The sequence below is a fragment of the Candoia aspera genome, chromosome 1, assembly GCF_035149785.1.
Source record: "Candoia aspera isolate rCanAsp1 chromosome 1, rCanAsp1.hap2, whole genome shotgun sequence".
In the NCBI taxonomy this organism is placed as follows: Eukaryota; Metazoa; Chordata; class Lepidosauria; order Squamata; family Boidae; genus Candoia; species Candoia aspera.
Genome location: NC_086153.1, coordinates 263411970 through 263437641, shown reverse-complemented (window position 1 = coordinate 263437641; position 25672 = coordinate 263411970). Strand labels below are relative to the sequence as shown.

Genomic DNA, 25672 nt, shown 5'->3' with positions numbered 1-25672 from the left:
TCTAGGAGGCTTTTGAAACTTACAGTTTAGCTGATTCTATTAAGAGCAATAATATACGATTATGGCTTTGTACAACTCAGAGAAGATTATTTACGGAGACCTTTTGCTGAAAAAAAAAATCTTATCTCATAAGGCATATGGCCTACAATAATTAAAGGGGAATAGCAAAAGATTTATAGGTACTGAAAAGATTTATGAGGAAATTGTTTGTTTCAGTGGATCTGGCAGTTGTAAATAGCAAAGTAATCTTATACATACTGTACCTATTTGGAAGACAATCCAGTTGAGGTCAATGGGTGTTACTTCCAAATCCAGTGGACACAGAAGTGGAATGATAGATACTTCATATTGGATTATGGGTGAAAATTTGAAGTCATAGTTAAATTAAATTTTGAATTCCATATGCAGTTCCTTGAATATCAAGAATAAATACATCTTTTGTAATACGCACACAGTGAAAGTCCTGACAAGTTATATTTGAACTGCGAAAGTATTTTCCGTACTGAACTTCCAAGCTGAAATTTAATTCTGTGTATACAAACAAGTTATGATAACAATCAGCTATATCTAAACATCCAAATGTAATCCAAAGATGGACTGAGGATTCCATGATGTATACTAATTAGCACTTTTACAATTATATTATTTTTGCACTTGAAAACATACAGATAAAATCAGATTTAGATACAAGCAACAGAGCTGGAGTAACTGAAGTTCCTGCTCCCAAGAGCAGTCCCTTTAGCCTGAGAGTTGTAGCCTACTGTATACAGAGCTAAGAAGAATGGGTCCATGAAATTGGGGCAAACTTTCTTTACATGGTGTCCCAAGATTATGGCTGGAAGCACTGCCATGAGGAAAATCTGATTCCACCAGTTCCACTGCAAACATCTAAATACAGATTTTATTCTGAAGGAATTGTTTTCAAAAAGTCACAACAATATGTATTACCAAGAACTGTAGGGAGAAAATGTGTTTAATAACAGGAATAGATTGTAAAACAATGTATTTTAAGTCAACACTACATACTGATTAATATTTCTTATGGAATTGAATCTTGGCACCCTATAATACTTACTTCTCAATAACTATCATTATTACAGTCATTGTATCCATTGTATGAAGAGAATTCTTCATATACTCAGATTTTTACAGCTGAATTCTATTCTAATTGCTTCTTTTAAACAGCAACATTGTTGACTCAGACCAATTACATGTTGCTGTTTCTGTCTGATTAGACTTAAAAGACAGTTTATATTCACCCCAGATAAAAGTTTAGCTTGAGGCAAAAGGTGGTCTTCTTTCCTTTTAGTGCTAGAGTTCTACATGGGATATAGGCAATACCCATGTATATTAGAATACACTCTAAAATTACTCTGAACCAGTTTTGTACATTTAATATGTGTAACAGTACTTCAGTATAAAAGCCAAGAGGTAGGTCATTAGACATCTTTTAAAGTTTATTTAAATAAATAAGCAGTTTAAGTTGTCCATGTCACATTATACATATCTTCCTAACTTCTGTGTCTAGTTTTTCTTTTATCTTCTTTTGGAGTTCAACTTACATATTTTGCCAAAAGGAGGATCAAATTTTGACCTTTTAACACAATGCAAGACGCACTGGATTCTCCAAGTTTGCCTTAAGTGTACCTAAAAATTTAGAAGCTAGTTCATCATCTATCACTCGACCATCACTTGACAGAGTTATCGTTATGAGCTGATGTTGTTGAAGCTTCTCATTCCCATCTTCATCCTCCACAACAGTGAGTTCTGCCCGAGCTCGTCCCACAGCTAAGATGCAGGCTTGAGGAGGCATTACAAGACCAATGAAACTGTTGACACCGAACATTCCAAGATCTGAGATACTTTTGTTGGAAAAGGGTCAAGAAATAGAAAAATTAAATAAGCAAGACACCCTGGAAAAATAATTCAGAAACTGCTTAATACAAGTATGAAGGTAGAAATAAATATGTTGTGATAAAGAAGTCTGGATTTTGAATTTAGCTTTAAATATTACAGCGAAGTACTCCCACTCTTCATCAACACAAGAGAAAGGGTACCTTGGGTAAGAACGGGTTCAAAATTCCATGTGATGAAACACAGCTCCGGAGCCACTAGCATAGCTATTAAGTGCCAAATCTTTATTAGCAAAGGCTTACCTATTCACATCTAGTGTTTGGGTACTCAATATGGGGCCCATGAACATCAATGTGTCCACAGATGCCCTCTTGATTTCAGAATATTTTTAAAGGTTATTTTAATGAAAACATGGGAAGCTGGCACACTTAAACACAAAGCAACAGTATGTTTTCAATAATATCTCAGGGCCGCATAAAAACCCAGAGCCTTTCTTAGAAAACAAAATGGTGACTGCAGCTTAGATAAGCCAAGGTGGTAGAAAGCATTCTGAGAAGTTAGAAGGGATGGTGGCAAACACTCTCACCAGTGTGCCTTCTAGGAAATAGATGTTTTGCAATTAGCTATGCCCAAATTCCAAACATGCTCCTTCACCCTAAGTTGGGGACTACTGATCAAATGACTTAACACAAAATATTTACTTGAACAAGTAATCCATGAGTACTAACACCAGATTACAAACAAAGCAATCATCTCCCACACAGTCCCTTAAAGATTTTGAAATATCACAGATACAGACAGCATACAGCTCACCAATTTTGGACTTGATTTTGAACTTATTCAAAACTATAAGCTATTTTGAATTCTTCTGATCTAAACTGTGACATGGGCTTTTGAAACTGTTTCTTTGCAACTTTGTAACTTGAGGAAAAATGGCTCCTTTGCTTACAAGAATACAATGTCATATTGTGGTTTTACAAAACTGGTGTCTAATGAGCTGAAGAAAAATATCTATCAGGAGGAATCCAAGGTGATTGGAAGCAGTCTTGCTTGTTCCATTGCAGCAGAATCTATGCTAAGAAATCTGATAGAGTGGTATCAGCACTAAAATATAATGAACCAATGAAAAATGTTTCATTATCTTTATATAAACATACTGCAAATCTGGTTTATGACATACCCCTTGCCAGGTAAGGACCTTCTTCTCTGCTATAAACTGAGCATGGCAACTCTAATAAAAATGCTGTTACTCTTTTTGACATTCTTCCAAATATGCAATATTCTTACCATTAAGATTTAGATGGACATGATATGAAACAAAACAGCATTCCATTTCCCTGAAAGTCCATATATACAGAATACTTTCTTTAGAGAAATATTTTTCCTCTAACAGTACACTCATACTAATTTCTATTTTGAGTCAGTTTGGAAAGGAAATCAGAGGCCATTATTAGAAAAAGGCTGCCTTCCTTTCCAAAGGAAGAAAACTACCACATACACTTTATTCCACTTCAGCGGTCCAACACAATTTATCTCTTTAGGAAAGATAAAATATGGTTGATGCTGACAAAAGCTGGTACTCCAGTTTTGTTACTGCTCCTTGTACCTGGGAGTACCTATAATCAGTGGTTCTTGTTTCTTCTGGTCACTTGAAAATTTGGAGCTGCTCTCTGATTCAAGAAAAGGACTGCTGAAGGGTGGATGTCTGCCCTCTTTAAAATCCCATCCTTAACAAGTCTACAAGTATGAGAGGGAATGAAAGTTTGGGCTGGATGCAGTTTTCCATCCTTGCAATATTGGACACCCAAAAATATATTGCCTTTTGCCATCTCCACCACGTGTATGAGAAGGCCATTGGAGAATTAAGGGTTAATTAAACCTATTAAATTTAATCAAAAATATCTCTAGTTTGAAGCTAACAGGTTTCCAATTCAGTGATCTAACATAAATGTCATTGGCTCCAAGTTATACTAGCTCTACACAGTGTTATTTCAGATTTGTGGGACTGATAAAAGAAAATGCCAAGCCTTTTAGTCTCTTCATAGTTTAACATCAAGCACTGTAAATCTACTATATTTCACAATTTTTCTTCAGAATAAGCTTACAGTGGGGATTTTTTTTTGAAGCTTTCATGCTGAAAAAGGACTTATATTCATCTATTTACTAGATTCTTATCAACCTTAAAATGTTTTGATTGAAGTGCTTGTTTATTATCAGGGAATCATTTTTTATGAATGTAATAGCCCTAATAATAAATTAAATGCTATACTCCAAAAATCAGATTCTAAATTTTGTAAATTAGCAGATACTATAATTCCATAGTGCACCCAAGAACATTATTAAAATTGCGGAATATCCACTGAAAGGCTAGAGGTTCAAGTTCAAGAAACAACTTCATATAGATAAATTTCATATATAAAATGAAGTAATAAGTAAATCATCATAATAATAGCAGCTTCAAAATGCAGCAGGAAAACTAGAATACAGCAGTACTTATTTGTAGATAAGTAACTCCCATTCCTTCAGCAAAGGATCGTTACCTTGTCGTGGTGCTGGAGCTTGAGCACCTCAGTGATGCCATGAGCTAAACCATGAAGGGCCACCCAAGACGGGAAGGTCATGACAGAGAGGTCAGACTAAATGCGATCCCTGGGGAAGGTAATGGCAACCCACCCCAGTATTCTTGCCATGAAAACTAAATGGATCAGTACAACCAGAGATATGTTGGTATACCATCGGAAGATGAGACCCCCAGGTCGGAAGATGGTCAAAATGCTACTGGGGAGGAACAGAGGTTGAGTTCAACTAGCCCTAGACATGATGACGCAGCTAGCTCAAAGCCGAAAGGACAGCTAGCGGCCGACGGTGCTGGTGGTGAACGGCGAATCTGATGTTCTAAGGATCAACACACCATTGGAACCTGGAATGTAAGATCTATGAGCCAGGGCAAATTGGATGTGGTTATTGGTGAGATGTCAAGATTAAAGATAGACATTTTGGGCGTCAGTGAACTGAAATGGACTGGAATAGGCCAATTCACATCAAATGACCACCAGAACTACTACTGTGGACAAGAGGACCACAGAAGAAATGGAGTAGCCTTCCTAATTAATAGTAAAGTGGCTAAAGCAGTGCTTGGACACAATCCAAAAAATGATAGAATGATCTCAATTCAAATTCAGGGCAAGCCATCTAACATCACAGTGATCCAAATATACGCCCCAACCACAGATGCTGAAGAAGCTGAAGTAGAGCAGTTCTTATGAGGATATGCAGCACCTACTGGACAACACGCCTAAAAGAGATGCTATTTTCATCACGGGAGACTGGAATGCTAAGGTGGGCAGTCAAATGACACATGGAATTACAGGTAAGCATGGCCTGGGAGAACAAAACGAAGCAGGATATAGGCTGATAGAATTTTGCCAAGACAACTCACTCTGCATAACAAACACTCTCTTCCAACAACCTAAGAGACGGCTTTATACATGGACTTCACCAGATGGACAACACCAAAATCAGATTGACTACATCCTTTGCATCCAAAGATGGCGGACATCTATACAGTCGGTAAAAACAAGACCTGGAGCTGACTGTAGTTCTGATCACGAACTTCTTCTTGCACAATTTAGGATCAGACTAAAGAGATTAGGGAAGACCCACAGATCAGCTAGATATGAGCTCACTAATATTCCTAAGGAATATGCAGTGGAGGTGAAGAATCAATTTAAGGGACTGGACTTAGTAGATAGAGTCCCAAAGAACTCTGGACAGAAGTTCGCAACATTGTTCAGGAGGCGGCAACAAAATACATCCCAAAGAAAGAGAAAAGCAAGAAGGCAAAATGGCTGTCTGCTGAGACACTAGAAGTAGCCCAAGAAAGAAGGAAAGCAAAAGGCAACAGTGATAGGGGGAGATATGCCCAATTAAATGCAAAATTCCAGAGGTTAGCCAGAAGAGACAAGGAATTATTTTTAAACAAGCAATGCGCGGAAGTGGAAGAAGACAACAGAATAGGAAGGACAAAAGACCTCTTCCAGAAAATTAGAAACATCAGAGGTAAATTCCAGGCAAAAATGGGCATGATCAAAAACAAAGATGGCAAGGACCTAACAGAAGAAGAAGAGATCAAGAAAAGGTGGCAAGAATATACAGAAGACCTGTATAGGAAGGATAACAATATCGGGGATAGCTTTGACGGTGTGGTCAGTGAGCTAGAGCCAGACATCCTGAAGAGTGAGGTTGAATGGGCCTTAAGAAGCATCGCTAATAACAAGACAGCAGGAGACGACGGCATCCCAGCTGAACTGTTCAAAATCTTGCATGATGATGCTGTCAAGGTAATGCATGCTATATGTCAGCAAATTTGGAAAACACAAGATGCTGTCAAGGTAATGCATGCTGTATGCCAGCAAATGGCCATCAGATTGGAAAAAATCAACTTATATCTCCATACCAAAAAAGGGAAACACTAAAGAATGTTCAAACTATCGAACAGTGGCACTCATTTCACATGCCAGTAAGGTAATGCTCAAGATCCTGCAAGGTAGACTTCAGCAATTCATGGAGCGAGAATTGCCAGATGTACAAGCTGGGTTTAGAAAAGGCAGAGGAACTAGGGACCAAATTGCCAATATCTGCTGGATAATGGAAAAAGCCAGGGAGTTTCAGAAAAACATCTATTTCTGTTTTATTGACTATTCTAAAGCCTTTGACTGTGTGGACCGTAACAAACATTAACAATCTCAGATATGCAGATGATACCACTTTGATGGCTGAAAGTGAAGAGGAACTGAGGAGCCTTATGATGAAGGTGAAAGAAGAAAGTGCAAAAGCTGGCTTGCAGCTAAACCTCAAAAAAACCAAGATTATGGCAACCAGCTTGATTGATAACTGGCAAATAGAGGGAGAAAATGTAGAAGCAGTGAAAGACTTCGTATTTCTAGGTGCGAAAATTACTGCAGATGCTGACTGCAGTCAGTAAATCAGAAGACGCTTAATCCTTGGGAGAAGAGCAATGACAAATCTCAGTAAAATATTTAAGAGCAGAGACATCACACTGACAACAAAAGTCCGCATAGTTAAAGCAATTCCCCGTAGTAACATATGGCTGCGAGAGCTGGACCATAAGGAAGGCTGAGAGAAGGAAGATCAATGCTTTTGAACTGTGGTCTTGGAGGAAAATTCTGAGAGGGCCTTGGACTGCAAGAAGATCAAACCAGTCCATACTCCAGGAAATAAAGCCAGACTGCTCATTGGAAGGAATGATATTAAAGGCAAAACTGAAATACTTTGGCCACATAATGAGAAGACAGGACACCCTGGAGAAGATGCTGATGCTAGGGAGAGTAGAAGGCAAAAAGAAGAGGGGCCGACCAAGGGCAAGAAGGTTGGATGATATTCTAGAGGTGACGGACTCGTCCCTGGGGGACCTGGGGGTGTTGACTACCGACAGGAAGCTCTGGCATGGGCTGGTCCATGAAGTCACGAAGAGTCGGAAGCGACTAAACGAATAAACAACAACCCCCATTCATTGTTCTATTTGCAGACCTGATAATGGAGGTAGGATTATATACCGTAGATATAAGAGATTTAAAAAGACTACTTCACACATCTTTTTTCCTTCCCCAACACTGTCATTCTGTCCTAAAATAGATTTAAACTACCTCAGAGATCCTCCTTGGTATTCTTCTGGAAGCAACTTTCCATCTCTTGCTTTTCTTGCCAGAGCCTAAGAAAGTAAGACCCAAATGTAAACTATTTTAAATAATGATGAGTTTCAACAAAGTACATGCTTTTATATAATGAATATATTTGTATATTTGATTTGGTTGCTAATTTTATGAGAAACAGTACTCAGTGGATTCAGACAGTTGCTACAATCTATGAGAAGTAGTTAGAAGAAGTCATAAATGTAGATCTTCTGGAAACAGGCCTCCAAAGTGGAAAAAGAATTGTGGGTACAACAGGGATATGTTCATGGACATTCCCATTTATTTATTTATTTATTTATTTTCCAAATTTCTATCACCACCCATCTCCCCCCAAAGAGGGAGACTCTGGGCGGTTTACAATAAAATTATCCTTTTGAAAGCATCAACATATAAAATTACGAAGTAAACAACCAAAATACTAAAATAATAAATATAAATATAAAATCCTTAGATTAGGTTGCCTTTTAAATCTCCACATATGTTGCCTTATGGATAGCACTTGGTTATCCAACATCCATCATTGCCTTGTTTACAGAATCTAGAAATTGTAGATTCAAAACAATTACTTTGCTATTGCTATAAATGAACACTTTTATATTAATAGGAAATCCCACCAAATGTCACAGAAAAAATGTGTGGCAGCAGGGTGCAGAACAGACAGGGGGGAATAATTCAGTGTTAATTCATTTCCCCCAGGAGGCAATAAAACTCATGAAAAATCATGACACATTTTAATTTGATACATCATATTTAAATACTTCAGAAATAAACAACAGCACTGCCTTCTGAATGCTTAAAAACAGGATAGTTATAGGTCATATTTGAAAGATTCAAATGAATGACAATTAAGAATTAATTAGATGAGTGTTTCTTAAACCTTTTTCTCTCAGGACCTGTTACCACTTTAAAAAATTATGAAGGGCTCCAAAAGAGCTATTGTTTGCATGGGTTATAGGACTATACTTTAAGAAACACTGATCCAGATGTTTGTGATATAGGCATTGTTGTGAATAATGCAATATGATAAAGAGAAAAATCATACAATTAAGTACTGAAGTTAAACTTCATAGATGTAATTTTGAGCCAAGAATATTGTAGTAGGTTTGTATAGCTATTATGTATGAACTGAAAGCCACTGCAGCATTATTATACACTATTATTATTGACATTATTACATAATGACAAAATCTGACATTATTATACATATAGAAGCAAAAGGAAGGAGTACAAAGTTGGTTGTTTGACAAAGGTTAAAGTAAGACATGTTTCTATAAAATTCTGGGAACTTTTTATAGACTTTTTGCTGATACCAGGATTGAAATACGAATGATTTATGGATTTGCATAAGGGATGGGTTAGGGGAAGAAGAAATACTTGCACATAACCTTATAGGGGTTGAAAAATTACTAAATTTCTTTGCACTTGTGAGGAAGATCGGAAGTCACTTTTTAAAATATTTTTCTCCTTTCTTTTTTCCTCTCCCATTTTTCTTGCTCTTTCTATTCTTTATTTTCCTTTTCCTTTATGAGTTTAGCTTGTATTGTTCTTTATTATTGTTTTTTAGATATAAAACTATTTAAAAGGAAATGTTTTATTGCCAACCAAAAAGACCTAATTGAAGGAACTGTGGATGTTTTCTGAGGGACCATATAATTCAATTTTTGGTCTAAAAGAGTACTGTGTATTTGGAGACACACCTCTGCAGAAGCAGCAATTTCCTGAATTCCCTTGGTTGCAGCATCCTTTATGATAGGTGTAATGAAACCTTGGTCTGTTGCCATAACTATAGAAATGTCTATAGATTGCAGCTGCTGGGGGCCTTCTCCGTTCCAGGTCATGTTCACATCTGGCATTTGCTGGAAGAAACAGAAACAGAGGGAGGCACAGCTGTTAAAAAACAGCAGTGAAACCAATTATGAAGTTTTAAAAAGCCTTTTGGAATTGTGGCGATAGAAGCAATGACATATGGGAAATGATTTGCCTTAAGCAAGATAAAGTTAATAATAGCAAAAAAAAAAAGCCAAGTGACCCTAAAAATAGACTTATCGTATTAGTGTATAGCAATATTGTCACAAAACATGAATGCACATTGTGGACATGGACATTCTACAGCTGCAGGCTACCAGAAGATAGATGGGCTTATGCAGTTTCTGGGTTGCTATAACATTATTAACAGAATTCAGATTGTTGGAAGGCAACTCTCATTTTGTTCCTTGCTACTAAAGAACTGTGACATTCTGCCCAAAAAGATAATGGAAGACTTACAGAATTTTTGTTCCCATTTGAATCAGGAGGAGAAGAGAAAAAGAGCTAAATATTAAAAAATTAAAAAGGGTGGGGGGAGTCACATCGTTGTATTGAAGGGATAACCAAATTTGAAACCTTAATTTCAGAAGTCAATTCTGACATTTTAATATTTGGTTCAATTTTTTAAAGGGTTTTCCCCCCTTTAATATTCTGGGCTTTCATCAAAAGTAGACAGCTAATTTTAAAAATAGCATATTGAGTCTTTAATTCAACTTGTCGTATTCCCCTAATAATGTTAGCCCACACTGATTCAATGAGAGCCACACATGCCTTCATCACACCAATGTATGCACTGACAAACTGTCACTGCCAATTTCTCTTTTCAGCTGCAATTTTTTACACCATATAATGTATGCTGCTTAGAACTGTCCTACAATATTCAGGTCTATGAGTAGCTGAGTGGAAAAAGCAAACTAAGCCCCACATGACTCTGAAAATTCTTCCAAGATTTGAAGTTGGAACATTATATCTTACCTTATTATTATATCTTAGCACTTACAAGTAGTATTTTCTACTAACCATATAAAAATCAAATTCAAGACAAGTGGTACTGAAAGATTCTTATGGATTAAGGAATGGAAACTGTATCCAGGTAGGAGAAAGAATCTTAACAATAGACAAGCTATAAGAACTGACACTATAGTCCCAATATTGACCCAACTCATAAACAATTGGAATATGCAGAATTCAGGTTTATTGAGAACAAGTGTACAGAACAAAAGAAAGCTGCAATTAAAAGATTCCCGCCTAAACTCACTCATTAAAACTTTCCAATGCCCCCTCCCCCCCCGTCTCTTTCTCACCCAACCTCTAATGGTCAGCCATACCAGCCGCAGATGTCTCTGGCAGTACGACCTTGACTTCCCCTTCTCCAGCCCAAACAACAGTGATTCACAGTCCTTGCAATTCCCCCCTCCCATCTTCTCTCTTGACATGCATTGATCCACATTGCAGACAAACACGATCAGAAGATTCAACAATCCTTTGTTTGTGGAGTCTGACACAAGCCTAGTGTGAAATTTAAGATGAATCTTGGCAAGCATGTTGATTATTTGGTTGATTTGTTTTAACTTGTTTATTCTTAAATTTATGTGCTATGAGGTTAGATACTTTATATACTTGATATATTGACACAGATTTTTATATTTTGCACTGTAAATTGTCTAAGCTGAATCCAGAAAGATGATTAGTAAATAAATAAATTTAAATTAATACACAGTTGCATATCTGGGTAAATTGGGAATTATGTCTTGGATTATTTTAGAAAAGCTATATCCCTCTGTGTGATCAAATTAGCCAATTAGGATTATGCCTTGTATTTACAGGACCTGAGAAAAAGAAGACCATGAATACTTCCCACCACTAACTGCACTTAAACCTGGAAATATGTAATGGCTAAAATTTGCGATGTTGGTAACCAGTGTCTTATTTGGATTAGCATAATATACTCTCAAGCAGAACTGTATTTGGCTTTAAGACAATTTCTTTGACTTCTGAAGAAAAGTAGTAACTGCTACCTAGGCACTGTGTTTTCAATAATTTTCCATAACAAGGCCATACAATTTTGTATTGTGTTTTTTAATAAACCATCTTGAGTACTTGTCCAAGCAGAAAGGTTGAGTATAAACTGAGTAAATAAATTTTACTCTGTGGATAATTAAACTACAAAAAAAAAAATGCTTCAACATTTTGATTTTAACATTTGATAGACTTGTAAAAGATCAACTTGTGATCTGACATGATCTCAAAAACATGTTTTTTTTAATTCCAAAGCCATTTCTATTACCATCACACACCTCAGTCTAGAGAGGGCTATTAATCATCTCTGGCAACACACTGGGCAAGATGAGAATGGAAGGGAAAAGCTCCCAATAACTACATTGGCTATTCCATTCATTTTATCATTTACTTTAGTCACACAACTTTCACAGAAACCATCTGTGTGCTGCACACACAAGAATTCAAATCTACAGTATATCCAATTGCATGCAAAATAAGTCAAGTACAATGTAATTAAACATTTTAGAATATCTTAGTTTAATGAGTGGGAAACTTTTCTGTTGAGTCCCAGATTTGCTCAAAGATCAACTGTTGAGGGCTACATGCCCTTAATCAAGCTGTGGTTGGGGTCAGAGACAAATCTAGATGGAGCCACCTACTTTCCTTTCTGCCATCTCCCTTTTAATCCATTGAATGCTATTTTTCATTCATTTCTTTCTGATTCTCTTCTCTTCGCTCACACAGTTGGCTAGCAGAAAAGGGACCAAAGATCTGAACTGCTTGCAGAAAATTTTCGAATTAGATTAAGGGCCACATAAATTCAGGATGATGCTAAGTAACCCTATGGCTGCAAGTGGCCCACATCTCAACTACATTTTGAATATCAAGATATGCATTTAAAGCAGAGGACAAGATATAACTAAGAGACAGATATTAAGGTAGAGAGCATTTCTCCCACCTTTGCAGAGGTTACAGTTACAGTTCAGATTATTATCGATGACAATACTTGTTCATCCATGACCACTTCCATGTTCATTTCTGGCAATTCAAGAAGGCAGTTTTTTGGCAGAGGAAAACATAATTAGTACTATCATAGGTTCTCAACAACAGCGACAGAATAAGGCTATCTTTTTCTCCATCTCTCATACCATGTTTAGTGGGCATATCGGAGAGAGGTTCACATATGCACCCCTTCATCCAAACAAATTTAAATAATAGAAACAAAGCAGGTCCTTTGGTAAGTCATTAATTAACAGCTCCCCAAAATTCACAGAAGTTAGACTGAGGAGGGGGACACAAGGGAAGACTAAAGACAATAAAGTCTAGAGCATCTTCCATTGCCAAATGCCTTCACCTGCTACAACATGGTGTAACATAAAACTTCATTGAGCTAGAAATTAGCACCATGTGGTAGCAAAGTACATCCTTATTAATAACAACTAAATACATTTTTAAAATTTTGTTATAACGTAATTCTAAAACATGCTATAAGAACCTTTATGTGAAGAAGGAGCTGCACAAAACAGTTCAAATAAAATTCCTGTGATCAATTCTAGCTGCACCCAATGGTACATCAAATGCCCAATTGAGACTTGAGACAGGAATGCTGTCAATTCAGGTTCACACTTGGAAGATGATAACTTATTTGCTGAAAATGCAATTCTTCCCTGTTGGTTTGACCCCTCTAGTTGTAACAGGTAACTTTCCTTCACCTTGGAAGCAGGCGGTAGAGTATAAGCGGGTTTCATACGGGCTCTTTCCACTATTCTTAATATCATTAGGTTATGATCAAGCTAAGCAATTAATCATTCAAAGAATAAGGGACATGGAGTTCCAGACTGAAGTTAACGGGCTGCCCCAACACAGTAGAATTTGTATAAACATGGGCATATGGGAACCAGCAAGTTATTTGCTAAAATTAACTTTCCCTAAGCTGAGGATTGCATTCTTTAAAGCTAGATTCAAAATTCTTCCATCTGTACTTCTTCAAGGCACGTGTAGTAAAATCCCTATAGCTGAAAGTATCTGCCCATGTGGTGACGAGGAAATTGAAACCATCTCACACATATTATTATAAATTTTATAGGGACATTAGTCATTCTACATTTTGCGCCAATAGATAAATTCCCTGGGAATCCAGATAATTTTTATGGGAACCATCTTCTTCAAGATCTAAAACCATACTTTGCGTGTTCAGCAGCTAAATTTTGTGTTGCTGCAATGAAAGACAAAACCGGTTAAAGAAGTAATTCACCCTTGTTTTAAATATTACTTTTAAATTGATGTATCTTAATTAATAAATTGTTAGGAGATATATATTTTTATTTTATACTTATTAATGTTTTAGATTTATACTACCAGGGTAACAAATGTATCAATATCAATAGAAATTTATCAACAGAAGAGTGAATGCTATATTATTATGTGATTTATTTTGTTAGTTTTGTTATATTATTGTATCTATTTGTTTCACTCTGTTTTTGTTCTTTTAAATTTTGCTGGTCATTGACTGAATAAATATTATTGTATTGTATTGTTCTATAAGAACCAATATCAATAATGAGTTAGAAAGAAATAGCAATAAGAAGGAATTAGTGGAAGGTCAGTATTTAGTTTTCTCTATTATGGAAAGAGATCTTTATTTAAGGATTCTGCCTATTTTCTCCATAAAGGCCAACCAAACACATTGCATCTTGTACTGAGCTTAGATATAAATGAATATCAAACAAACATATTATATACTAAATACTAAGTTTAATGGCTTGGAAATCCCAGAATATTACCTGAAATTAAAATAAATTTTTGGAAGAAATATTTGTTTCTTTCCCTAGGGAGACAGATACCCATATCAGTAGACGTAACATTCAATAAACCGGAGCTATAAACCAATATATTATACAATACCGTAGCTGGAATGCAATAAAATGAAAAATATATTTAGTTTAAATTTGCCATTACTTGAAATATATTGTAGAAAAGATAACATGGTTCCAGAAATTCTCCTTATCAGTGCCTATGATCCATAATATTTAATAAGAGGAACTATAGCAATAATCTCATCATTGCCAAATCTCATGACATTTTATAAAAGAATGCTGAAATCAGGGTGTTTTAAACCTCCTAATGTAATGGTAAACACACAAAAAAGAAAAGCCCTATGATTAGATATATTAGCTTAACACATTTTTTTTTGCAACTTTTCTCCAAGGCAGGGGTTGTTTAAAGATGCTTTTTATCTGGCTTGGAAGCATTCACTGTACCTGTTAGTAACACCTTAAAGAAACATCTTTTCCTGGTCTGGAACACGGTCCCGGAAAAATACAGGTTTAAGAAATCATTAAGGAGGCAGGAACAGTGTATGACGGTACATTTTGCAGGACTGATTACTTACTTTCAGGGTAACTGCAGTTGCCTTGATAATAAAGTCATTTATGGATACTTTAATATCATCTGAGGGAGAGAGAGAGATAAATTATGAGACAAAGTTTAATAGAAGCATTCCAGCCATGAAAAATCATATGGTCAAAACATTTCAATTATTTAATCTTCACAGTAGCATTTTCACAGTACCACAAATTTGAAATTCAAAACTTATTTGAATTGAAGAATGTATTTTTGCAGACAGTAAAGCCATACAAAATAGCTGATTGCCCACACTGCCCATGGTTTGGTTCAAATGACTCCTACAGCCACATCAGTTGAAACTTGCAAATTTATGTTCTTGCTCTTCCCATGAATTAATTGGTACTGATTGGTGGCCTTGAAGTTAATCAGCCCATAATTGCCATCTCTGGCCTGAGAAACCCTGGGTCTCATTTCAACCCTCACATAATCAATGATTCTCAGGATCACTACAGACGTTCAAAACAAGCATGAGTTCAAGCTGTTAAACAGCTATAATAATAAAAACTTAGAAGACTCTGAAGTATAGCTTAAACTCATGTTTGTTTTGAATGTCTTTGCTGTAATGATGAAATGAAAATGAAATGAAAATCTATATAATATATACATACATACATGTGTGAGAGGGTGTTTTGTGTGTTATACACACACACACACACAGCCTTATAGATCTTGTTTTTATTGTTTTTCATACTTTAAATCATTTGTAAACCACCCAGAGTTAGACAGCATATAAATAAAATAAAATAATAAAAATAAAATAAAATAAAACATAATGAAAGCAGAAAGAATTCTCCCAAAATAGAACATAAAATTCCTTTGAATGTTATGTACTGAAACACAGCTGATGTGCAAACATGATTTTGTAACAGCACAGAAGAATGAAACATCATAATAATCATACTTAATTGAACAGAAATTAATAGAACTATACTGCGTACAGATCTGCTTAATTGAAGCTGAAGTTGTTATTTTTAGTAAAAAATAAATCAGCACAGGATATGATTCATGCTCTCATTCATAAGTTATTATTATAATTCATAATTTTAATAAGAGAAACAAAGCAAGTAATCAGTGAATGAAAAACAATTTATAACTTTTATGTATCAATCTACCATTTTCCCCAAATCTATTATTAAGTCTGAAAATAAGCTCCAAAAGAGGCACTATAAATTCTGTCATGCATGAAGTGGAACAATCAAAATGATTGTTTTATATCTATTCAGTCAAAAGTAGGTGACATTTCACTGTGTGATGCCCTTGCGGCTACTGCTATTTAAATGAGATAAAGTCATTGACAAATCCTGAAATCGGGTTAACAGTAACAGAGTGTAGGAAGGAACTTTACTGCACAGTTGCAAAGTCTAAATGATTTAACCATCATAAAACTATTTCTTCTTAGTTAATATTTCAGCTTGAAGATGCACACTGATTCTTGGTAGTTCTGAATTCTGAGACAGTAATAAGTCTCTTTTCTTTAGCTAAATAGAGATCAGTCACTTGTCCATTTTTCTTTATTTCAGAATTGTTTTACAGCATGTGGCATTTTTTTTATTAACATACTTCTTCACTATAGTAACCCTTAACATCTAGAATGATGCTACAACTTTTAAAACAGGTTAGTATCTGAATATACAGGAGTCAACAATTCAGTATAATGCATTTTGTTAATTATAATGGCTGAAATTCAAATAAATCGATACTTCACAACAAAGACTGGGTGAATGCTATCTCTATTTCAAATACCAGAAATTGTCAGTTCAATTAAAACTGTACATATCTTGTGATTAGGTTCTCTGGGCTTTGGGAGGTCAATGCCAAGATATTGATCAGGTTTTCTGCAGACATTTCACTCCATGTCCCAGCAAGGCTTTCTCAGTGCAAAAATTCAGAAGGAGAACTGCCTGGCTATTTGTAGTTGGCATAAGAGTTGAACTCAGGGATTGGTTGGTGATTGAAGCTCTCCTGTGACCGATCAATTTATTGGTGACTGGAAATGTTAACGGCCCCTTTAACAGATCAATGGAGCTGGATATGATGTACACCCAGTCAAGCATGTGATCCAAACCATATACAACCAACAAATAAGGCAGACCAATCAAAATAGAACTGACACCCTTCCCAGCACCAATTAATGATACTTTACAATAGTTTTTTTTTTTTAATTTGAAAGTTTCAGATAGCGTTTGATACCGGATTAACAGCTGATATGCCTAGATTTTTCATATATATATATATTCATATATATATATGTATATATATATATTCATTCCTTTTTCTCTTTTGCTTGTTACTGTTTGAAAAGCTGAAAACCTTAGTGGAATTACAGCAGGAGGATCGGAGAATTAGATTCTACTACATGAAGATAATGTTATGCTTTATAGACAGGTAGAGAAAGTGGTGGTTTAGCTCCTCATTAATACATGAGTTCTGTATTTGGTTCTGTTATTTTATAAATTGCAATAAATCAGACTGGATGCTATGGGCCATAGCAATAACTTTGTCAAGCATAAAGACTGGAGTTTTAGGTTATGTTCTGTCTCCTTGGTTTACATTTTAGAGTAAGAACACTCAGAAAGTTTCTCAATTGGTAAATTTAAACTTATCCTCCAAGTTGATGGAAATAAAATATCTAGACCAATAGTCTAGAATATTTTTGAATATTTGGCATAAGTTAAATGTGATTATGAATTTAAATCCAGAATTGATTTATGTTTTGAGAGGTTTTCTACATTTATTCTATCACATTATTTTAAATTAATTTATAGGACACTGGTTACATTTCTTTGGCAAGGACATCCTGCATGCTTTTCATGTGAAATTCACAATTATCTATCGGGAAAGGTGGCTTTAACTTCTCACACTTTCAGGCTTATCACTGGGCATTTATTCAAGCTTTGATCACTAAATAGAATCAAGGACTTATGTACTCAGCTCTTCTTTGGGCTCAGTAAAAGAGTTAATATTTGGCCACAGTGAAATCCTAACAAATAGCCCAGCAGCTCTGATTCTATGGGGATCTGCTTTAATACCTGCACTTAATGTTACAAGATACTTTAAAAAATTGGATCACATATATAATTTTGATCCTTCTACCCATTAAAAACTTATATTATGGGTCTATCCCAGTTTTAAACGAGCAGGTAGATCTGTCTTTTAGGTAAACTGGGCCTTTCATTTTACTATTATTTTAGATCAGCTGGGCCTTTAAAAAAACTTTTGCAGAATGAAAAAATAAATCTGTTTTACTGCAGAGTGCTTCTTGGCATTTTATTCAACTCAAGCATTGTTATACAGTCTATGAGGTCCAAATATTATTGTTACTTCTGGAAATTTCATAGTGGAGGGAGGTCATGGAAGAATTAATCATGGTTCCTAAACCAACAGCCTTTCTTGTAATAGAAAGTTGATGAAATTGATATTATTTGATTCAATTTCAGTCCCTCCTGACTCCAACTGACTCTGGGCAACTTACTAGTTACTAATGCAACCTTCTGAGAGTGCCTTGGACTGCAAGAAGATCAAACCAGTCCATCCTCCAGGAAATAAAGCCAGACTGCTCACTTGAGGGAATGGTATTAAAGGCAAAAATGAAATACTTTGGCCACATAATGAGAAGACAGGACACCCTGGAGAAGATGCTGATGCTAGGGAGAGTGGAGGGCAAAAGGAAGAGGGGCCGACCAAGGGCAAGGTGGATGGATGATATTCTAGAGGTGACGGACTCGTCCCTGGGGGAGCTGGGGGTGTTGACGACCGACAGGAAGCTCTGGCGTGGGCTGGTCCATGAAGTCACGAAGAGTCGGAAACGACTGAACGAATAAACAACAAGAACAACAATGCAACCTATCAGGAGTCTGGCAGCACTTTTCCAACTAAGAAATTTTATTAGAAGGCATAAGCTTTTATGAGCCACAGTTTACTTCATCAAATGAATGAGTGTGAATTTCCTGTCCTGAGAAACCAATGCAGGGTTGTTTTAAATAATATGACATTCAATTCCCTATGTTCTTAAATGAGGTTAGTACAACAACAAAAATAGCTTTATATTATTCAAACCTCAGAGAATAATTAATAAGGGTGCAATTGCCTTGCTAAGATGAAACTCCTAAGTTGGAACATTAACTGACAGGATTTGGACTTACCCTGCTATTGTCACATTTTGGATTTAAACGAATTCAAACCCAATTCATTGTGAATATAAGTTTGGATGACAGCTGTGCATTAAAGAGGTATATGTTCCTCTTGGCTCTCCCTCACTGTTTGGAAATTACCAAGATTTCAAGATGTATATATTTGGGACATAGGGGCTGGATAAAATAATTATACAATACTGGAAGGAAATATCAACATGCAAATTGCAGCTGGGAATTGTTGGTTGTCAACCTTTGAAAGAGGCAAGGAAAATATTTTTGAGCAATATAGGAAACATTTTGAATGTTCTCTTTATAACTCAATTGCTTAGCCTTTTGCATTATTGTTATTATATGGTTAATATTGTTTTTATTTTGTATTCTGCTTTTATTGTTGTTAATTAGTCCAATATATTTTTAAAAAGCAAATATACATGACAATACCTGCAGTACATCTTAATTAATGATAATTACCTTTTATCTTCTATGTACGCTTATCATACTTAGGCAAAGAATACTGACACAGAAAGAAGCAGAGCTAACTGTTATGTAAACAGTGGATAGTCTGTGGTTTCCATGGTTCTAAATTTAAGAAACAGTATTTTAAAATACCTCCAAATGAGTGATTCAGTCTACAGCCATGACTGTTCTACAAAACACTGTATATGCAAGTTCATTACGTATGAACTTTTCCACAGGTTTAAGGAAAAAGATAAATTCTAGAAAAAAATAGCCAACTATTAGTACTGAACTTTCTTATCTAAACTTTCTTCTAAATTGCTGTAATGAAGTATAGCTTACCAGCAATAAGAAAAAATATGCCACACATTCAAGCTCTATGCAAATAAGCAGCAACAGAAATCTCTTGTTGGCAAACTGAAAGCTGGAATTCTGCCTTCCCCACCCCCATTGCCAGTTGCAATGTTACTGAGTAAAAGGTGTTCAAAAACAAACATTAAGCTCACGAGGGCTGGCTGAAGTAGAAAAACATTATCATCATTTGAATAATTGTACCTGTTTAGAATTCTAATGAAAGAATTTGCCCTCTGTACCTCCTAAGGCTGCTAATTAAGTGGTAACCTTGAAATGCTTCATTCAAGACGTAAAACCACTCAAGTGAATAGGTTGATAGTGGAATTCGCAGATTCTTTTTCGGGTACGTGTATGACAATTGCTTAACTCTTAAGCCAATCAATCAATCAATCAATCAATAGAAATCCTCTGCCTGTGACAGTTAACATCGGGACAATGGTCACTGAAACCAAATTAACAAATATCCATGCTAAATGTTGGATTGCAAGAGATGTCACACATGCAAACAAAAATACTCAACTACATTTAAGATCAAAGGCAGAATTTTGACAGACATTTTGTTCCTTTTCAGAACAGGAGAACAGCTCAAGAAGCCCCTGCAGTAAATAAAGCACAGCTAAGTAGACAGATCAGAATTCAATAGCCGTTTTTTAAAAATAGGAAAGAGTTTTACCTTTCTCCAGCTCTTGCTTTAGATTTAGTATAGCACCAAGGTCACAATCAGCTGATGCATATGCATGAGGTATAGTGGTTTTTGATTCTGTTAGTTTCTTAGCAATAACTCTTCTAATGTTGCTAGCAGGGACTTCAGTGAATGGGCTCTTGCAATAAAAACACATTTTACATATTAAATTAAAGGAAGAAAGATGAGTTCAATGAAATAGGGTCATGACAATAAAGGACATCCTTTAAACCATAAAATTTAGTGGTGGAAAAAATGGGCTGTAATATGTAATGTTTTCTAAATAACTGTGTTGCCAATTATAGCTTTCTTAAACCAAAATGAATGTTCTATATAGGCATAAACTACAAGGCATGTATAAATGTTTATTACAGTTTCTACTGAAGTCCACCCAGAATCATAACAGATTGGTGTGGCCTATAAGTTGCATATATAAATAAAAATAGTTATATAAAGAAAACCCTCCAAACTGAATTCTAAAACCCTTCTGGTATAACCCTATCACTTATTTTTATGTAATGGGACACAGTGATCTTAGCATATCTATAAATCTGAGACAGTTAATACCATGGAAGGTGGCCGGCCTGGCACAGAGACAGGAGGAACTGGAAGGTGTGAAGCACTAACAGGCACGCTTGTTGATGGTGCAGATAAAGGTATTCCAGCTTGGTGTAGGGGAAGTGAAGAAACCATGGGTTTTGCTTCTACAGGCTTTTGCTTCTGCTTCTGCTCTAAAAGCTTGAGGGCATCCCTGTCAATTCAAAGACACGTGTGGAAAGGTTTAAGACACACTTCAAATTTAATGAAATGCAAATAAATCTCTAAAACAACCTCTGCAAAACAAAACAAAAATCCACCCCAAAATCAATGTTAAGTTATTGGGGATTATTTACCAAGCAACTTACGTGCATTGACGCCTCCATTATTAAGCATTCATTTATAGACAACAGATTTAAGTTCTACACTATACCATTTGGTAATGATTACAGCAGTGTTTTTCAAACTTGGCAACTTTAAGATGTGTGGACTTCAGCTCACAGAATTCCCAAGCTAGCATACTGGACGGAGAATTCTGGGAGTTGAAGTCCACACATTTTGAAGTTGCCAAGTTTGAAAAACACAGGATACCATTTCACTTTGGAGAGCTTGTATATGAAATGCCAAACCTTCCCTGTCAGGACTATTCTTAGATCCTCTCGTATATCAACACAGTATAAAGTCATAGACTGCAGATTTCACCATATCTGAAATAAGAACATGAATTGGGTTTATGGTGCAACCTAGCAAGATAAAAGTTGAAAATATAACATAGCTGTCAGGGATTGCAGTGACATTTTATCACACTATATTGGAACTGAAGAGTAATGTCTCCTGTGTATTACAAATATACTTATGATAGCATCAACTCCAGCTTCTCAAACTGGCACTACGTAGGGCAAAGGCATACTACTTAGAAGATACAAAGGTATATTATTATTATTATTATTATTATTATTATTATTATTATTATTATTATTATTGACTCCCAATGACTCTGGGCAGCTCACAACAATCAAAGAAATTACAATAAAACAATAAAAGATAGCAAGAATGATAGACTGGATGGAATGAAGCAAGGGGTTTCACTCTGCCTCATCAAAGGCCTGGGTGAAGAGCCAGGTCTTCGCAGCTCTTCCAAACAACAGCAGAGTGGGAGCCATCGGGATCTCAGAGGGAACCTTGCTCCAGAAGGCAGGCACTGCTACAGAGAAGGCATGCTTCCGGGATCCCAACAGATGGTATTGTTTAATCAAAGGAACCAGGAGTGTGCCAATCCTCCAAAATCAAATCGGCTGGGCAGATACTATGGAAGATAGGCAGTCCCACAAGGAACCAGGCCCTATGCCATGAAGGGCTTTATAGGTAACAACTAGCATCTTGAATCACACCCAGAAGCAAACTGGCAAGCAGTGCAGCTTGTGAAGCAGAGGTGTTACATGGCATAACAAGGAATGCCCATCACAACATTTCAATGAGTGTATTTATGATAAAGTGGTAGATTTTTTAAAATAAAGCTTTATTAATTTTTTTCAACACATACATAAAATACATAAAAACTAAAAAGAATGTAACAAAGAATACTACAACAAAAAAGAAAACTAAAAAACTGCAAAAATACAGAAAAGATTATTACATGGTGGCTTCCAACTTTCTGTAACAAAGTTATATATAACTCATTATCAATCTCTTACTCTAATTTAAACTAAGATAAACATTACTTCTATAAAACATTTCCATCTCTATATGACATTCTCCTCTAAAACAAACACTCTCTCCCTCTTAAAAAAATAAAAAACCTTTTCTAACATAATTATTCACCTAATAAGCAAATACTCAAATATTATCCAACTTCACTAAAATTTTACTCCTCTCTGCCTATTAAAATAACAAAAACAAATTATCTACATTTGGTTAATGTCCTTTTACCCAAAGTAAAATCATCAACCCCAAAACAAAAAATCAGTCTTTAAGAGACCATCCTGATAAATACATTTAAACAATTATCCAACTTTAAAATAGACTAAGGCATTTACGTATCTCAGTATTACACACAAAGCTTTCCCCTTACAAGTCCCAAATTCAGCAGCCAGCCTTGATTCTTGGTCTCAATTTTTCCAGGAACTCAGCCAATTGTATATCTCCCTTTGTGCCTGAAACCCTTCTTTCTTCAGAATCAAAGTTAACTCTCCACAGTCCAATTTTTCTCCCCTTGTCATGTTCACTGTTTCAATGTGCACTGTACATCATAACGCTTCACATGCCATGGTGCTGACGCGCGTTTATGGTGGGAGGGAGCTGCTGTGAAACCTTGTGCCAAGCTCTGTATCTATGTTCATTTCAATTGATATTTTTTGGGTTATGTGCTCTGCTCAAGGACTTTTCCCGCGGACCAGCAGAAGCTGTTAGGAGTACCCAGGATTGTGAGCCTGGGAAGATTCTACGGGGGGAGGGATCTCGTACCGAGGGTTTTTTAGTTTGCATTTGGTGCGCTTTTCCCATTCTCAGCTTTCTTTGTGATCCTGCATACTATTCTTTAATAAATCAGATATCTTTATGAACCTGTTCATGAGTCTGATGGTGTTTTAGGATAGGCAATCATTACACCCTTCACATTTTGACTTGGAAACATTAATCCTCATTTTCTTCTTTAAAGAAGGAGCGCTACTCTCAAAGTAGTTTTCATTCTTGTCTTCTTTTTCAAGCTGTTGGTAGGCTTTAGACTCCACAAGTTCTAGGAGGCTATCCAGGGATTGGTGGACATTAAGATACAGTTCTTTAAAGATCACTTTCATTTATTCCATGTCTCTCCACAGTGTGTTATCAGGAGGAAAAAGACGAAAACAAGAGCCATTCTCACAGGAAAGCAGAGGCAGATAGCTCAAAATTCAACTTTGCAGAGTCAACCAGGTAGAGAAATCTTTTATAATCCTCAAAACATTAAGAAAATGGCAGCAAAACAGCAAGCATCCTTAAATCCCAATAATAGAATTCAAATATTACAAAGGCCAACTTTCCAAATTAGTAAATTCCAAAAAATAATGAAAATCACCATGAGCTTTGCATTTCTTTGTTGCAAAAGGCCTCTCTTAGGTAACAAATAAACAACAACAACAAGAAAACCTCCCTTGGTGTTTTAGAAATGGAGTGGCAAGATTTAGTGTTTCCCCCGCAAGAAAATGCTGTCCAGAGAACAAAAGGGATGATTTCCTGGATTCACCTTACCCGGAGGCTGCAAGGACCCAGCCTGTGCCCAGAAAATGCTGCGCCGTGGGCACTGCTTAAAAAAGCAGTACTGCTCAGTCTGCCATTACCCACAGGAAGCCTCGATAATAGGAGATTTCAATGAAATATTGTATCCTGAATTTGATAGAAATACACTGGCATGGAAAAAAACACCATTCATTAGTGAGGGAAACAATTAAGACTTATATGGAAGAATTGAATTTAATAGACCCCTTTGATGCATCCATCTAAAAGAGAATATACATTTTATTCAAATGTTCACCAGAACTTTTTTAGGCTTGATTATTTCTTAATATCATCAACCTTATATCACCAAATTCAAGAATGTAATATTGATGTTTGTTATATCTGCTATCTGCTCTTAAAGCAGGAGCTGCAAATCCAGGAAGATCCCCAGTTTACACACCAATTGTGAAGGGGGAAGCACAATCCCATCCAAGGTCAAAGATGGAATATCCCCAGATCTGGGTAGCCCAAACACCCACGGCCATTTGGTCTTGGTAGGATTTGGTTATGCTAAATTACTGATGAATTTTTGAATTCCAAAAGACTGGAGCAGATCCAGACTACATTTGTTGTGCTTAGTTCCTAAGGAAATCTTTATGAAAATCAAATCACACTTTAAATTATCCCATTAAGAGTAACCATTTTAGACTGGATAGAACTCATAAACTGTATTTATATATATAAGACTAAGGCATAATGTAGGTAACTTGGTATTTACTCAGAATATGTGAACCTGGTTCTATTATCTAGAACTAGATAGTCAAATCATTTGATTTATAAATTTGGAAGTCTATATAGCCACAAAATAAGGCAGAACGCTGGCATGCCGGTAGGAAGTCTATCATTTCACTATCTACTTCTGGCACAAAAATGTCTGGGATGCAGTTGGTGAAATTCCTAAAACTACTAAAAAAGGGAGCAGTTACATGCTTCCCACTTGCTTCCAAATTCTGACTTCGGCAATTGACACAGGCACTTAACTTTTTGAGGCAGTGAAGCACATTCCTCCTAAGTATTTGGTCTGAGTGTAACTTCCATAAACAATCTGGGGACAGGTAGCATTGGCAGTACTGTAGCCTCCCTCTGCTACAGAGCTAATCATGAGGAGGAAATAGAAGAGATCAGAATAATACTCAGGCAAAATACCCAATTCCTCTACAAATGCTTCAGATATGGAACCCACTGAGCAAAACCTCCATTTATAACAGCAGTACTGCTAGCAAAGAGGGAAAGAAGAGAGGAGGTAAGGAATACTCTTTCCAGTTGCTTTAATTTTTAGTTTCACTCTGGAGATTATCATAATTTATTCCTCTGTGTTCTCTGTCTTGCATATTCAACACAACTATATAGAAAACAGAAAGCTGCTTTATGAAGGAATGAGATTTTCTTTGTTGAGGGTTTATTCATTTACATCATCTAGTCTGCCAAGGTATGTGCCCCAATTCCTTCTCCCTTCCTTTGATCTAATGGATTATATC

The 25672-nt window shown here is 36.0% G+C and overlaps 1 protein-coding gene across 2 annotated transcripts in view; it reads right to left on the bottom strand.

Annotated features, from left to right (window-relative positions):
- Window positions 1-1432: 1432 nt before the first annotated feature.
- The window catches only part of PDHX (pyruvate dehydrogenase complex component X), a 48385-nt gene continuing 24145 nt past the window's right edge, over window positions 1433-25672 (bottom strand). For both annotated transcript variants that reach the window (XM_063289617.1, XM_063289619.1), the window contains exons 6-11: window positions 20973-21156; window positions 20397-20544; window positions 14767-14825; window positions 9266-9424; window positions 7521-7585; window positions 1433-1862 (exon numbers count right to left, since the gene is read on the bottom strand). In XM_063289617.1, the coding sequence (XP_063145687.1) occupies window positions 1598-1862; window positions 7521-7585; window positions 9266-9424; window positions 14767-14825; window positions 20397-20544; window positions 20973-21156 (880 nt within the window). In that variant the 3' untranslated portion in view covers window positions 1433-1597. The remainder of the gene's footprint in view (window positions 1863-7520; window positions 7586-9265; window positions 9425-14766; window positions 14826-20396; window positions 20545-20972; window positions 21157-25672) is intronic.